Here is a 12,644-nt window from a genome sequence, read left to right on the forward strand (position 1 = left end):
TGTTTCAACCGATTTTATTCAACGTTGGTACAAGGACATTGACCAATTTCATAGATATGCATGTCGATTTGTTTTGTGATACAATCCAATATGGTCGCTAGGCGGCCATTTTATTACAATTTTTTCATATGCAGAGGCATAACTCAGGCATATCTCAACCGATTTTATTCAAAGTTGGTACAAGGACATTGACCAATGTCATAGATGTGCACGTCAATTGGTTTTGTGATATTATCCAATATGGCTGCTGTGTGGCCATTTTGTTACGATTTTTTCATATACAGAGGCATAACTCAGGCATATCTCAACCGATTTTATTCAAAGTTGGTACAAGGACATTGACCTATGTCATACATATGTACGTCGATTTTTTATGTGATACGATCCAATATGGTCTCTAGGCAGCCATTTTATTACGATGTTTTCATGTACAGAGCCATAACTCAGACATATTTCCACCAGTATCATTCAAAGTTGACATTGACCTATTTCATACATATGCTCGTCAATTTGTTTCACGTCATGTAGCAGTAACATGTCAATTATTGAAGTTTCGTAAGTAGGCTGATATGTCAAGAATATGTACTGCATCAAATTCATGAAACTTTATACAGATGTTAACCGATGTTAAGCTCACATTGCTTTAACATTGAAAAAGACATTTATCAGTGTCATTTTAATTAATTTGTAATTGCATAAGTAATGAACTTTCCTAATTAGGGTGATATAGCCACAAATTAATACAATGTCAAATGTGATGAAACTTGATACAGATGTTGATCTCATAGTGTTGTAAATACTGCATCAAACTTTATGAAATATGGTACCAGTGATAATCTGTTAAGTGTTAGAATTGTATGCAAAAATGTTTTGCAACATCCTGTTGATTAATTCCTAGTTGACTCATTTATGAACTTTAGGATGGTAGCCTACATTGGTTTTATGTTTTCATCACCATGGAACTCATTCTTGGCCATTGAGCGCCATCTGTATCAAAGTATTTTTATCACAGACCTAACTAATGAAGAGGACTCTATCCTCTCTGAGGACATGTAATCAAAGTACCCATTATTAACAAGTGGGGACTGTGTCATCAACGATGACTTGTTAATGCTAGGTTCATATTCTGAAATAGAGGACCCAGACCCTGAATTGTGAAAAACAGAGTAAAACTGAAAATTTGAAGCTTTTCATTGGCTCTTGCATCACAAAAATTGTCATCTGCATTCCATCTGTAAACTTGCGCTCATTGCAATATTGCGAGAGTTCAACATTTGCAGGCTCTGGTCAATTTCAGTTTTACTACAGTCCACCAGATTAGTGAACCTACTGATAATGAGCTTGTCTAAGTAGTGATATTCTGAATCTGACAAAGCAACAGCCAGCATCGCTCTCAGTGTGCAGAAAGCAAGAGTGCTCGCAAGAGAAATGACACCTCTGACTGACATTTTCTTGTACACAGGCCCCCGAACTTGCATGATGTATACCCTCTCCTAATATTGCACTCAAAATAGCAAGTGTATCCAACTTGTATCATATTTGCCATGTTATATTGAGGTTATATATCAGGCTTTGATGTGTGTCCGCTAATAGAATTCAGAAGATTTGTATGAGGATAATGTGCTTCTTAATGCAAATGATCCCCTTGCTATGATACCAAATACTCCTTGTTTGCTGTTATGACTGTAAAGTGAAATTCCTGTAGAAACTCTGGATACTTTCATCGTCATTGATGCCAAACAAGAGAAAGACCTGTTCATCTTCCTCATTTACAGCAAATGCGCAAACAGCTGCGCCGGGAGAATCACGTGGAGGAGAGCCCCGAGGAAGCGGAAGAAGATGCAGCTGCAGCAGCTGCTGCATCATCGCTGCAGGATGCCGAGATGAAGGAAACGCCACCGCCGAAAAGTGGACCGGGAGACAGTGGCTCAGTGGTGAGTCCGACTGCCACACCGTCACCGCCGCCTTCAAGTGTGACTGCCATCGAAGTGAAACAAGAGCCGATAGACAGTGACGATGATAGTCATAAGATAACAAAGGTAAATATCCTGATTTCAGGATTGTTTGCAAAACTTTGCATCTGAGGTAACAATAACCAGCTTAGATACTACCATTACAAGATGGTTCTTGTAAGTTTAAGGTTGTCATCCACAGCATATAGCTATTTTCCGTATCAAGATTTGTTCAAATCATGACAAAATATACTCAATTTCTACTGTATGAATTATTAAGCTAACAGATGGCCTTGTTTGTGTTCGTTGAACCAGCATGAAAACATATATACTGTATATACAAATACAAGTTTATATGTCTCTCACACATGCGTGAATTTCAATCAAGCAGGGGTTATCTACTCTGTTTCTTTTCTTTTCCTAAAGGAGCAAGAGGAATTGGAGAAACAGCAACATGTTGGCCAGATGCGCCAACCTCCTATCAAAGCTGCCACAGTATCAGGATCCATACCAGGTTAGTGTCAAAAGAACACTTCTCAGCATGGCCACTGGAAGCGTTTTTGGATTCCCATTCTCTTTCAAATTCACTAACTGGGTCGTACAAATGTATTTGAACTAACAATCACCCATACTTATTTCAGAGGCATGTATATCTAACAATCACCGATACATGGTTCACAGGAATGTATCTTTAACTTAATCAATACTGTAACATGTCTTTATAGGCTCATTCTACAAAACATTTGTTAGTGCTTGCCCGCCACTTTTACTCAGGGAGTATTAGGGAGCAACATTCTTTTGTAATTGCAGTTTAAGGTGTCCAACATGGTTTAACTTTAGATTTGAGTTGCTGCTGTAGTCTTGGGACATCTCAAGGCTGGTGTTTTCTTATCCTGTCCATGGAAAGTCACATACATACATACATACTTAATTGTGGATCGAAAAAACATAGCCGGGAGCTAGGCTAAATGTTACCTAAATTAGTCACTTTTGCTCCTGCTTCAACACTGCATGTTGTATCCCAATTGTCCTGTGGTAGGAGACTTATTTCTACAAGCATTGTCTGGCAAAATCCTCATGCAGCACAGGAAAAAATGAGAATTTCTTGTTATGAATTATGACTACAAACCTTACAGTCAGGGTAGTAAATCTGTCAGTTTTTGAAGGACAGTTTTTTTTTGTCCCTGGAATCCCAGAATAGATTTCTCTGAACACAGCAATTTATAACCAAGCATAGTGTCATTTTACCCTAGAATATTTTTGCCATGTCCTTCACAAAGGTAGAGTGAAACTAAATCCTAATGATGAAAGGGTTAAACTGTTCTTTTTTTATCTGTGAACATTCCTTTGTAATACAATTCCACTTGCAAGAGTCAGTTCAAAAGTATCAATTTCCAGCTAGGGTTCATTCTGTGGTGACCATAGTCACCTTTCAGAGATTCATGCGAACTCGTAAAAATCATTTGCTTGTCCCAACTTTGGTGTCCCAACTTTGGTGTTCAGAAATAATTCGACATTCTCACAAGGTTCCAGCTGACCTGCGATGGTCTCTCAGAGCTGTCCGTTTTGAAATATTGCTTCGTTAGACCTTTCTGTGCATTTGTACAAGTGCTTAAATTGTACAACCAATGAGAGAATGTCTTCAAGGTAGGGAACACCCCCCCCCTCACCCTCCGGGGGTTAAAATGCACTTACGATCTATTTTTGGTCAATGACCTGTAAGTGTGCCATTCAGTCATGTTAGCATAATCCTACTGAAAAAAATCGATTGCAACTCCATCAGTGTTACTGACAGTGAAACTGTGGATTGCTTTGCAGTGAACCCCCTGACCAGGCTATCACACTGTCACAGACCACTGTCCAGGGCCCAAAGTTCCCCGGCCGCTCCATTCCAAATAGGGTCAGAATCAGGCCAGTTCAGTCCTGGTGACCAACCGGTCAAACACATGTTCACCACAGGTGAGTGTACATCAAAATATGAGAAAAATCTTGTTCTCTCTGTTCCTTGCTTATGTGGCATTCAGACATTTTGCCCTTAGGATTGCATAGTGTTAATCAGTTGGTTAGAAACCTCTCCAGGGATTAGAGAGAAAGGAAGGGGTCACTTTGTAGACATCTCTTTGAAAAAGTTTGGGAGGGAGGACCTTCTGTTAGAAGATAGAGGGTGCGGAGCAAAGAGACAGACAGACTGACATAAGTATATGATAGAACACAAACATACTGTATGGCAGACAGTGCATGACTGTCACTTTCTGATTTTTAATCTCATCTGTTGACCAATATCACTTCACCATCATTTCTGTAAATGGTTTCCAAATTCCAAATTAACCAAGTGGGACTATGTCATTTACAATGACTTGTGTTCCTTAATTCCACCTCTACTATCTCTTTATCAATATTATAAAATATTACACAGTCTGAAAACCAGGAAGGCCTGAAATGAAAGACAGGCTTCTACAACTTTAAAAAATCATAACCCACATATACTAAAACTTTCTTTTTAATTAATAGTCACGGATTAATAAAGTATGACTTTTGCCATCCCTAATATATCGCAGTCGTGCCATTATACATGTGAGTGTTTATGTTGTGATCTGCAGGGCTTGCGTATGACAGTTTGATGCAGAAGCACCAGTGCACCTGTGGGAATAACTCCTTGCATCCGGAGCATGCCGGAAGACTGCAGAGTATCTGGGCAAGGTTCCAGGAAACGGGAATAATATCACGTTGTGAGGTGAGAGTGTTTGTCAAGCAACGGGTTGAAATGGTTGACCCAAGGGGAAAGTTTTATTTGTGTAGCAGATATTCTGTGGTGTTGTAGTGGTTATTATTATCAGTAGTTTCAATAAAACACTTCTGCAATGTCCATGCTTTCATAGACTTTACATACGGATACATATGTACATCAGTCGATGAAAGCGCTGTAATAAAAAAAGATAACAACTAGTAATGATATAGACTTTCATAAGAACAAAATTTGTGCAAATACTAATAGGTAGTAGTACTATAGTAGTAGTGGTAGTGGTAATATTGGTAGAAGTGGTAACAGTAATAGTAGTTAGTAGTAGTGGTAGTGGTAATATTGGTAGAAGTGGTAACAGTAATAGTAGTTAGTAGTAGTGGTAGTGGTAATATTGGTAGAAGTGGTAACAGTAATAGTAGTTAGTAGTAGTGGTAATGGTATATTGGTAGAAATGGTAACAGTAATAGTAGTTAGTAGCAGTGGTAATGGTAATATTGGTAGAAGTGGTAACAGTAATAGTAGTTAGTAGTAGTGGTAATGGTAATATTGGTAGAAGTGGTAACAGTAATAGTAGTTAGTAGTAGTGGTAGTGGTAATATTGGTAGAAGTGGTAACAGTAATAGTAGTTAGTAGTAGTGGTAATGGTAATATTGGTAGAAGTGGTAACAGTAATAGTAGTTAGTAGTAGTGGTAGTGGTAATATTGGTAGAAGTGGTAACAGTAATAGTAGTTAGTAGTAGTGGTAATGGTAATATTGGTAGAAGTGGTAACAGTAATAGTAGTTAGTAGTAGTGGTAATGGTAATATTGGTAGAAGTGGTAACAGTAATAGTAGTTAGTAGTAGTGGTAATGGTAATATTGGTAGAAGTGGTAACAGTAATAGTAGTTAGTAGTAGTGGTGGTAATATTGGTAGAAGTGGTAACAGTAATAGTAGTTAGTAGTAGTGGTAATATTGGTAGAATTGGAAGTAGTTAGTAGTAATAGTTGGATCATTGGTAGAAGTGGTAGTAGTCAGTAGTAGTGTTGTAGTAATTAGTATTATGGCTTACAGGGGACAAGCTTATTCCTAGCTCTATTTAGGAGTTATGCATGATCTGTTTGTCCTCTGATACATCTCTGACTCTGTATTGTTCTTGGTGAGGCCAGAAAATTGAACATGTAGCTTACAGCAAAGACATTTCTCAGAGGAATTCCTCAGTTGACTCTTAAAATTCAGAAATGTTATCACTTGGAATAGCCATCAGGGTTTGTTCTCATTATTGAAGGACTGCATCCAGACGAGTCGGTTGAATTGTTTTGATAATGGCGAGTTGACATTTATAACCGATTGCATTTGCTATTTTCTCTACATCCATACAGCGCATCAAGTCTAGGAAGGCAACCTTGGATGAAATCCAGTCATGTCATAGGTAAGCCATGGTCTAATATAATCAACATGTCAAACCTGTATTTTATACTAGAGCAGACCCTGTATGTAGATTGGCCTATGTTGTAATAGTTGTCAGTTGCTTTCTTTATTTTTCATGTTGTGAACAATCAACCACAGGGAGTAATAAATTTCAGTGAGCTTGTGATTGACATCTCCACTGGTGAAAAATTTTGGTCTCCTTTACCTCAAATACAAATCGACAGAAGCAGTCAGTTTATTTTGTGTCTTGTTCCTTCTTGTTTACAGAGAGGGCTATACCTTATTTTACGGAACAAATCCGCTAAACAGGCAAAAGATAGACAGTAAAAAGCTTGGTAAGTTGTCCCTTTTATCTTAAATACATCGTTGATTGCTGTCACCTTATGTGTGTGTACAATTTCAGTCCTCAAGTACAATTGTGGCGTGGGTAAAATTTTGAAGGACTCACTTATTCTTTTTGTTATGGAAGTGAGAACGGTGTTATATGATGGTCAATCAGTGCTGTTCTTTCATTTATTATGCCTGTTTCTTTACATTTTTAATGTCTTCATCTATACTGTCACAGCTGGTATGCCGAAGATCAGTTTTACAGTTTTGCCGTGTGGGGGCTTTGGACTTGACTCTGACACCGTGTGGAATGATCTTCACACGTCAAGTGCTGCAAGAATGGTAAGTTATCATCTTTGCAAGACATACCGGTACTCCCTTCATAACAATACTTGCGAGTGATGAGACTTTAAAAATGTACAGTACTATGAAGGCGTTAGGGCTTGTATTTTCATTTCTGTGTCCAATAATCTACAATGTCACGAAAAACTCTTTTGTTGTGGAATTTTTTCCGTACAGGCAGCAGGATGTGTGATAGAGCTAGCCTTCAAAGTGGCGGCTGGAGAGCTGAAAAATGGCTTTGCTGTGGTGCGCCCGCCGGGCCATCATGCTGAACCCAACCAAGCCATGGGCTTCTGCTTCTTCAACTCTGTTGCCATAGCAGCCAAACAGCTCCGGCAGAAACTGAAGTTGGAAAAGATCTTGATTCTAGATTGGGTAAGAAAGAAAATATTCAGTCTTAATGAATAGCACTGTTGTGGGCTCATTTGCTGTTAGAATTTCCCAGTTGTGTAGAGACAAATCCAAAAAACATCAGCCTGAGCCCTTTAAGAGGCTGTGGATAATTAAAACATGCGCACGGTAAATGCAACTAATTGTGTTTGGCTTCAAATACATGAAAATGTGTGTGCGATTTTTGCGCAAGGTAATCGAATACAGCCAAACCCCCCTGCCCCCTAAACACAGAAATCGCATTACTGTGCGATTTTTTTAATTATCCACGGTCCCTAACTTTTCCTATTAAATATTAAGTGCAACATCCACCAATTTTTATGAATTTTTCTGTAATTCTTTTGATAATTTTAGACCGCATTGATATCACTTTTCATGGGCTACTGTTTTTGATGAAAATTGTTTGGAAAATCTGAAAGAAAATTGGCTTGGTTGTATTTTATAAAGGGGACAAAAATTTACTTTGGCATTCAAGGGGAAGTGAATTCTATCATCACAGACAGGTACTCTCTGAAATAAAGTGAAATTTGGTGTCCCTTGGCTGACATGGTCACGCCATTACATACAAGGTCTCTTTGCCATTGTCTTAACAACAAGAAAGGAAACACGGTTATATCTCTGTCTGTTTCAGTGACATAAGAACTTCCTCAATGCAAGGCCTTCCTCAAAGCTTTGTTTCATTCTTTGTATGTTTCTGATGAATTTATTTTTGATGTCTAACAGGATGTACATCATGGCAACTCAACTCAGAAGATTTTTTATGAGGATCCTCACGTCCTATACATATCAATGCACCGCCACGATGATGGCAATTTTTTCCCAGGTACAGGAGCCCCGGATGAGGTGAGTGCCATGTATCGTCAGAATGTACAAATACAAATGGAAGTTTGTCAGTTTGACCATGTCATAGTCAAGAAACGTGTAAGGAAATTAGAAGTGGAGCAACTACCTGAATACTGACTGCTAAGGCATTGTATCAGAATGTTAAGTTCGTGACTTTTTTCAATTTTGTGGCGCGCATTTTCAGAAAAAAATAGCTCAGAGCTTAAGATTATATTTATCACAAAACACAATTCCCCATGCATTAACTGAGGCTTGATCTGTTGTGTGATGAGACTTTCAAATATGTAACTTTCCTCTCGTCACAAGTAACCTTGAACTATATCATTCCTAAGACCATAACTTCATCAGTTGACTGGTAAGAGTTCTGCCTTGGCTCATACTCTGTTGTGTTTTTTTTTCCATTTTCACAGTGTGGTAGTGGTCCTGGTCTGGGATACAATGTCAATATAGCATTCCACGGTGGAGTAGAACCACCAATGGGTGATGCTGATTACATAGCTGCCTTCAGGTAAGCCATTAATCCCTCAACACTTCTCACCAAAAGAATATCATTTTCAGCCTTGTCTCATCTTGTCATATATGATATCTTCATCATTTGCCATATACCTCTGGTCTTGAACTCAACACCTGGCAAAAGGGTACGTAATGTGTACAGGCATTGTTGTGATACCAGATTCGGCTTCTTGTCCAAGATGATAATGAAAAGATATTGGAGGAAGCTTATCTACAATGTTGTGAGGTGCAGTATTTTGTTATTGACAACTCTTCCTTTTCCTAAATCCATTTTCAGGACAATTGTGATGCCCATAGCACGGGAATTCTCTCCAGATATAGTACTAGTATCTGCAGGCTTTGATGCCGCAATGGGACACCCGGCACCCCTCGGAGGTTACCAAGTTACTCCTGCTTGTAAGTGTTATTTTGATGGCCTGGTCTTACCTGACCTGACCTCTGTATGATAATTTTAAGTTTTGGTTGCCCTTAGAGAGATTTTTGTACAACAAGTATCCACTGAAGATTGTATGTCATTATGAGCACAGTTGATGGATTTATATCAGGTTTCACTTCTCATCGTACTGACCAGTTTGGGTTAGAAAGTATCAGCTTGTGTAATCAGTAATCAAAGTATGTTCAGGGCCTTTGTCAACATCGGGCCATTCAGAAAATATATATTTTAATGGTTACGAGCTTGAAGAAAATTCATTGTTTTACAGGGCCAAATACTTGTCTGGTAGCCTTTAAGACTGGGCAATCTTCAGAAAGGCTGAAAAAATCAACTTGTCAAACTGTTAGAACATGCCAATTTCACCCATTCAATTGTCGATTATCCACCCATCAAGTGCAATACGTGACCGGAAAAATGAACGTATTGGTTCAAAGGGACACTCGAAATATTCTAATGTTAGGGTACAACTACTTGTGTGCAAGTACTACTTTTAGGTTTGGAATAAATTACATAACTAGGAGTTTTTAAGGTTTGGAATAAATTACATAGCTAGAGGTTCCCAGTATTACCTTTGTAGTTGGTATCCAAGGTCACATACAAGTTCATATTCTCTTTGCCAGGCTTTGGATGGATGACAAAGAAGCTAATGACACTTGCTGGTGGCAGGGTAGTGTTGGCCCTTGAAGGGGGCTATGATTTAGCAGCAATCTGTGACTGCTCAGAAGTGTGTTCATTGAGTCTGCTCGGCGATGATGTGGCATTGCTCAGTGAAGAGGCCATGCACAAGCCACCGTGTGGAAATGCCATCGCCTCCATTGAAAGATGTGTGAAAATCCAGTGTAAGTATGGCTGTTCTGAGCTCAGTTCTCACACACACACACACACAAATGATAACACACGTTGATAAATTTTGCAAGAACTGAGTTAGATAGCATGCAATTCACATAACTCAAAATTATGTCGAATCTTTTTTTCGGTCCACTCTTCCAAAGCTAAAATAACATGAGGCTGAAATGCAACTGGGCAAACATGATCCTCCTGTTTTGAAACGCCAACTATACCAGCTTACTGAACTTCAAACTCCAGCCCTTTCATAAGGCTAAGTATATTGTTTTATCATCACCACAGCTGAATTCTGGCCCAGTGTTAGAAGATGGAGCAACACCGTGTCCTATTCCATGGTGGAAGCATCAAAGCGGGAAAAGGAAGAGGCTGATACGGTGACAGCCCTTGCATCATTATCTATGGGTGTCCAATCAACAGATACGGATGGGTAAGTGGCTCAGGGTATTTTGAAGAACAGTCAATGCTGTTTGCATGGCCATCACAACAGAGTGAATTGAAAGGAGACAACATGTTAGTGTTCAGCAATGGAATTCAAGCAGTAGCAAGATTAACAGACGTGTGCCTCGGAATGTGGCAAGGAAGTGTTAGAAACATTTCAATAATTTGAATGCACAGCCTTTGCATGTGTGTGGCTTGCCCGTATGACAATGCACTTTGAGACGCTGGCTTCAAATACATCAATTGCCATTTACTTAAACCCTTGACATGAAAACCGGTTTCATTGTATTCTGTTTCCAGGTCAGAGCCAATGGAAGAGGAAGAGACGTCTCCGTCGTAACTATTCCATCAGGAGCCAAGCAACAGGACTTGTGTGAACTTGACCCACTTGATGTCAAATACCAGTGCATGTGTATAAAACTGAAAATGTACACAATGTAAAGCAACCATGTGTTGATGAAATATTACCTAACGACCAGTAGAATTGGGACAGTCATTTCTCCCCATATCGTCAAAGGGGCTTGGACTACTGCAATTTCTGAACCGACTTCTCTTTAAAGCGCTCACCAACTGGCTAGTTGGCACCCTTCTTTCTGAGTGGGCTGAACTCTGCTCTTTGTTTGAGGACGTCTGCTTGAGACGGAAAGAGAAGTGAAGGATGTGGAAAAAAGGAAAAGGGGGAATAATGATGACTGGTGGTAAATTGTGGCCATGGAAATTGTCGCCGTGGTAACCGCATCCCAGCATCCAATATGGTGTGACTTTGACCCGCTGACTGTTTTGTGGCACTGTGCTGGCTGATCATCGTGGTACTGTCCATTGATGTGTTCCATCCACTGTTTTGAAGACTCCGGACACTTGTCGCAGTTCGTCACTCCTCTACAAAATATGAAACGATGACACCTATACCGTCAACAACCCCCATCCAGCTCTTGTCAGGAGTGTGTAAAAAAAATAAACATGAAAATGACCCGATGGTGACTTGTGAACGTGTGTTTTACATGGACTTGTGAGAAATCTTGTTACATCGTGTGATTTCCCTGTCATTCAGTCGACAAGCAAAACTCTAGTCACTGTACAACTTTCCAATTTTTGTCTTCTCCATTATCATAGAGCCTATACTGGTCAATCTAGTTTCTTGTGTTCATTATGTCTGTATGTCCTGTATTTTTATCGTTTTTGTACAAAATTTGTAAGTTGATGGTTATTTCAAAAAAGAAAAGCTATTATTGAAGCTCTATTTATCTTTTTAGATTCAACTTTTTTTTCATTCCGCATTTCTCATATTTGTTTTTTTTTCCTTTTGTTCAGATGAGATTGTATTTGTTATTTTTTTGGTCAGACACCGTTGTTTACAGGTTCAATTTCTCAAAGGAAAAGATGTTGTGTGTCAGATTACTTGAAAACTTTCATCAAAACTATAAGTATTTCCCAATTTTAGATTGTATAGTTTGTACTCAATTGTGTTGTTTTCTGTGTAGACAACCAGACTCAAACTTTCTAACTTCTGAGAGAAGGAGAGAACAAGAAAGAGAAAAAAGAAATACGGAGAGAGAGAGAGAGAGAGAGAGAGAGAGAGAGAGAGAGTGAGCAAGGGAGCACATACTAGGAATTGGCATTCCAAACACTGGCAGCTGAGTGCTTCATTCTCACCTCCAAATATAATAGTATGATCCACCCGCGATCACTAGACATATGCAGGGGCACTGTCTACTTCAAATACTCCCTGCTCACAGGGGTGTTTTTTGTTCAAACATATGAAGAAAAACATCAAGAGTAGCACCACAGTTTGTTGTCAACTGTATTAACCCTGTGCAATCAGATTAACCGAAAATAATCGTATTTAACCGTCAGAACACAAGTTTTGTTTTCCTGTAAACAAAAACTAAAAAAAATATCTGAAATCTGCAATGTGTGTAGGTTTTTTCAATGTTATAATGTCATAGAAAATTTGAAAATGTATCATTTTTCAAGAAAAAAAAGAACATTCACCATAACTCTTATTGAAATGTGTGAATTTCTTGTAAATTAAAAGGAAGGAAAAATAAGTTTAGGGTTCTCTTCATCACTAAAAGATGAGTATATCTTTAAAAGTACATTGAGAGGGTTTCCCACTTTTAACAGTAGATTGGTTTATTTGTGTGGAGTCTTTAAGGTGAACAAACTTTGTAAAAATTATTTAAGAAACAACAAAAAAGACAACTGAGGGTAGGCAGGGAGGGTGCCAAGTTCGTGTCGAGCATGTAGGCAATGGGAATCACTCATAGCAGCCATGTACTGGCTACTGGAAACATTCTTTGAGTCACGAAGGATTTGGCTATCTGAAGGGCGCCCTCTAGAGATGACCTGCTCTTCTCTCAAGGTCAGTTGACCCAGGAGCATTTCACTGTGCCACATTGAAGGAGGAA

At 39.0% G+C, this 12,644-nt stretch overlaps 1 protein-coding gene across 18 annotated transcripts in view; it reads left to right on the top strand.

The window, feature by feature from the left end:
• LOC139140856 (histone deacetylase 4-like) overlaps positions 1 to 11,992 on the top strand; it is a 102,930-nt gene extending 90,938 nt beyond the window's left edge. For 17 of the 18 annotated variants that reach the window (XM_070710322.1, XM_070710325.1, XM_070710323.1 and 14 more), the window contains 14 exons: positions 1,776 to 2,039; positions 2,379 to 2,466; positions 3,771 to 3,911; positions 4,553 to 4,686; positions 6,056 to 6,105; positions 6,372 to 6,439; positions 6,670 to 6,773; positions 6,951 to 7,148; positions 7,887 to 8,006; positions 8,417 to 8,514; positions 8,797 to 8,915; positions 9,573 to 9,791; positions 10,081 to 10,225; positions 10,537 to 11,992. In XM_070710322.1, coding sequence (XP_070566423.1) covers positions 1,776 to 2,039; positions 2,379 to 2,466; positions 3,771 to 3,911; positions 4,553 to 4,686; positions 6,056 to 6,105; positions 6,372 to 6,439; positions 6,670 to 6,773; positions 6,951 to 7,148; positions 7,887 to 8,006; positions 8,417 to 8,514; positions 8,797 to 8,915; positions 9,573 to 9,791; positions 10,081 to 10,225; positions 10,537 to 10,576 — 1,788 coding nt within the window. In that variant the 3' untranslated portion in view covers positions 10,577 to 11,992. The remainder of the gene's footprint in view (positions 1 to 1,775; positions 2,040 to 2,378; positions 2,467 to 3,770; positions 3,912 to 4,552; positions 4,687 to 6,055; positions 6,106 to 6,371; positions 6,440 to 6,669; positions 6,774 to 6,950; positions 7,149 to 7,886; positions 8,007 to 8,416; positions 8,515 to 8,796; positions 8,916 to 9,572; positions 9,792 to 10,080; positions 10,226 to 10,536) is intronic. The other variant, XM_070710315.1, reaches the window with a different exon arrangement.
• The last annotated feature ends 652 nt before the right edge of the window (positions 11,993 to 12,644 follow it).

Source organism: Ptychodera flava, chromosome 9 (genome assembly GCF_041260155.1).
Source record: "Ptychodera flava strain L36383 chromosome 9, AS_Pfla_20210202, whole genome shotgun sequence".
Classification (NCBI taxonomy): Eukaryota; Metazoa; Hemichordata; class Enteropneusta; family Ptychoderidae; genus Ptychodera; species Ptychodera flava.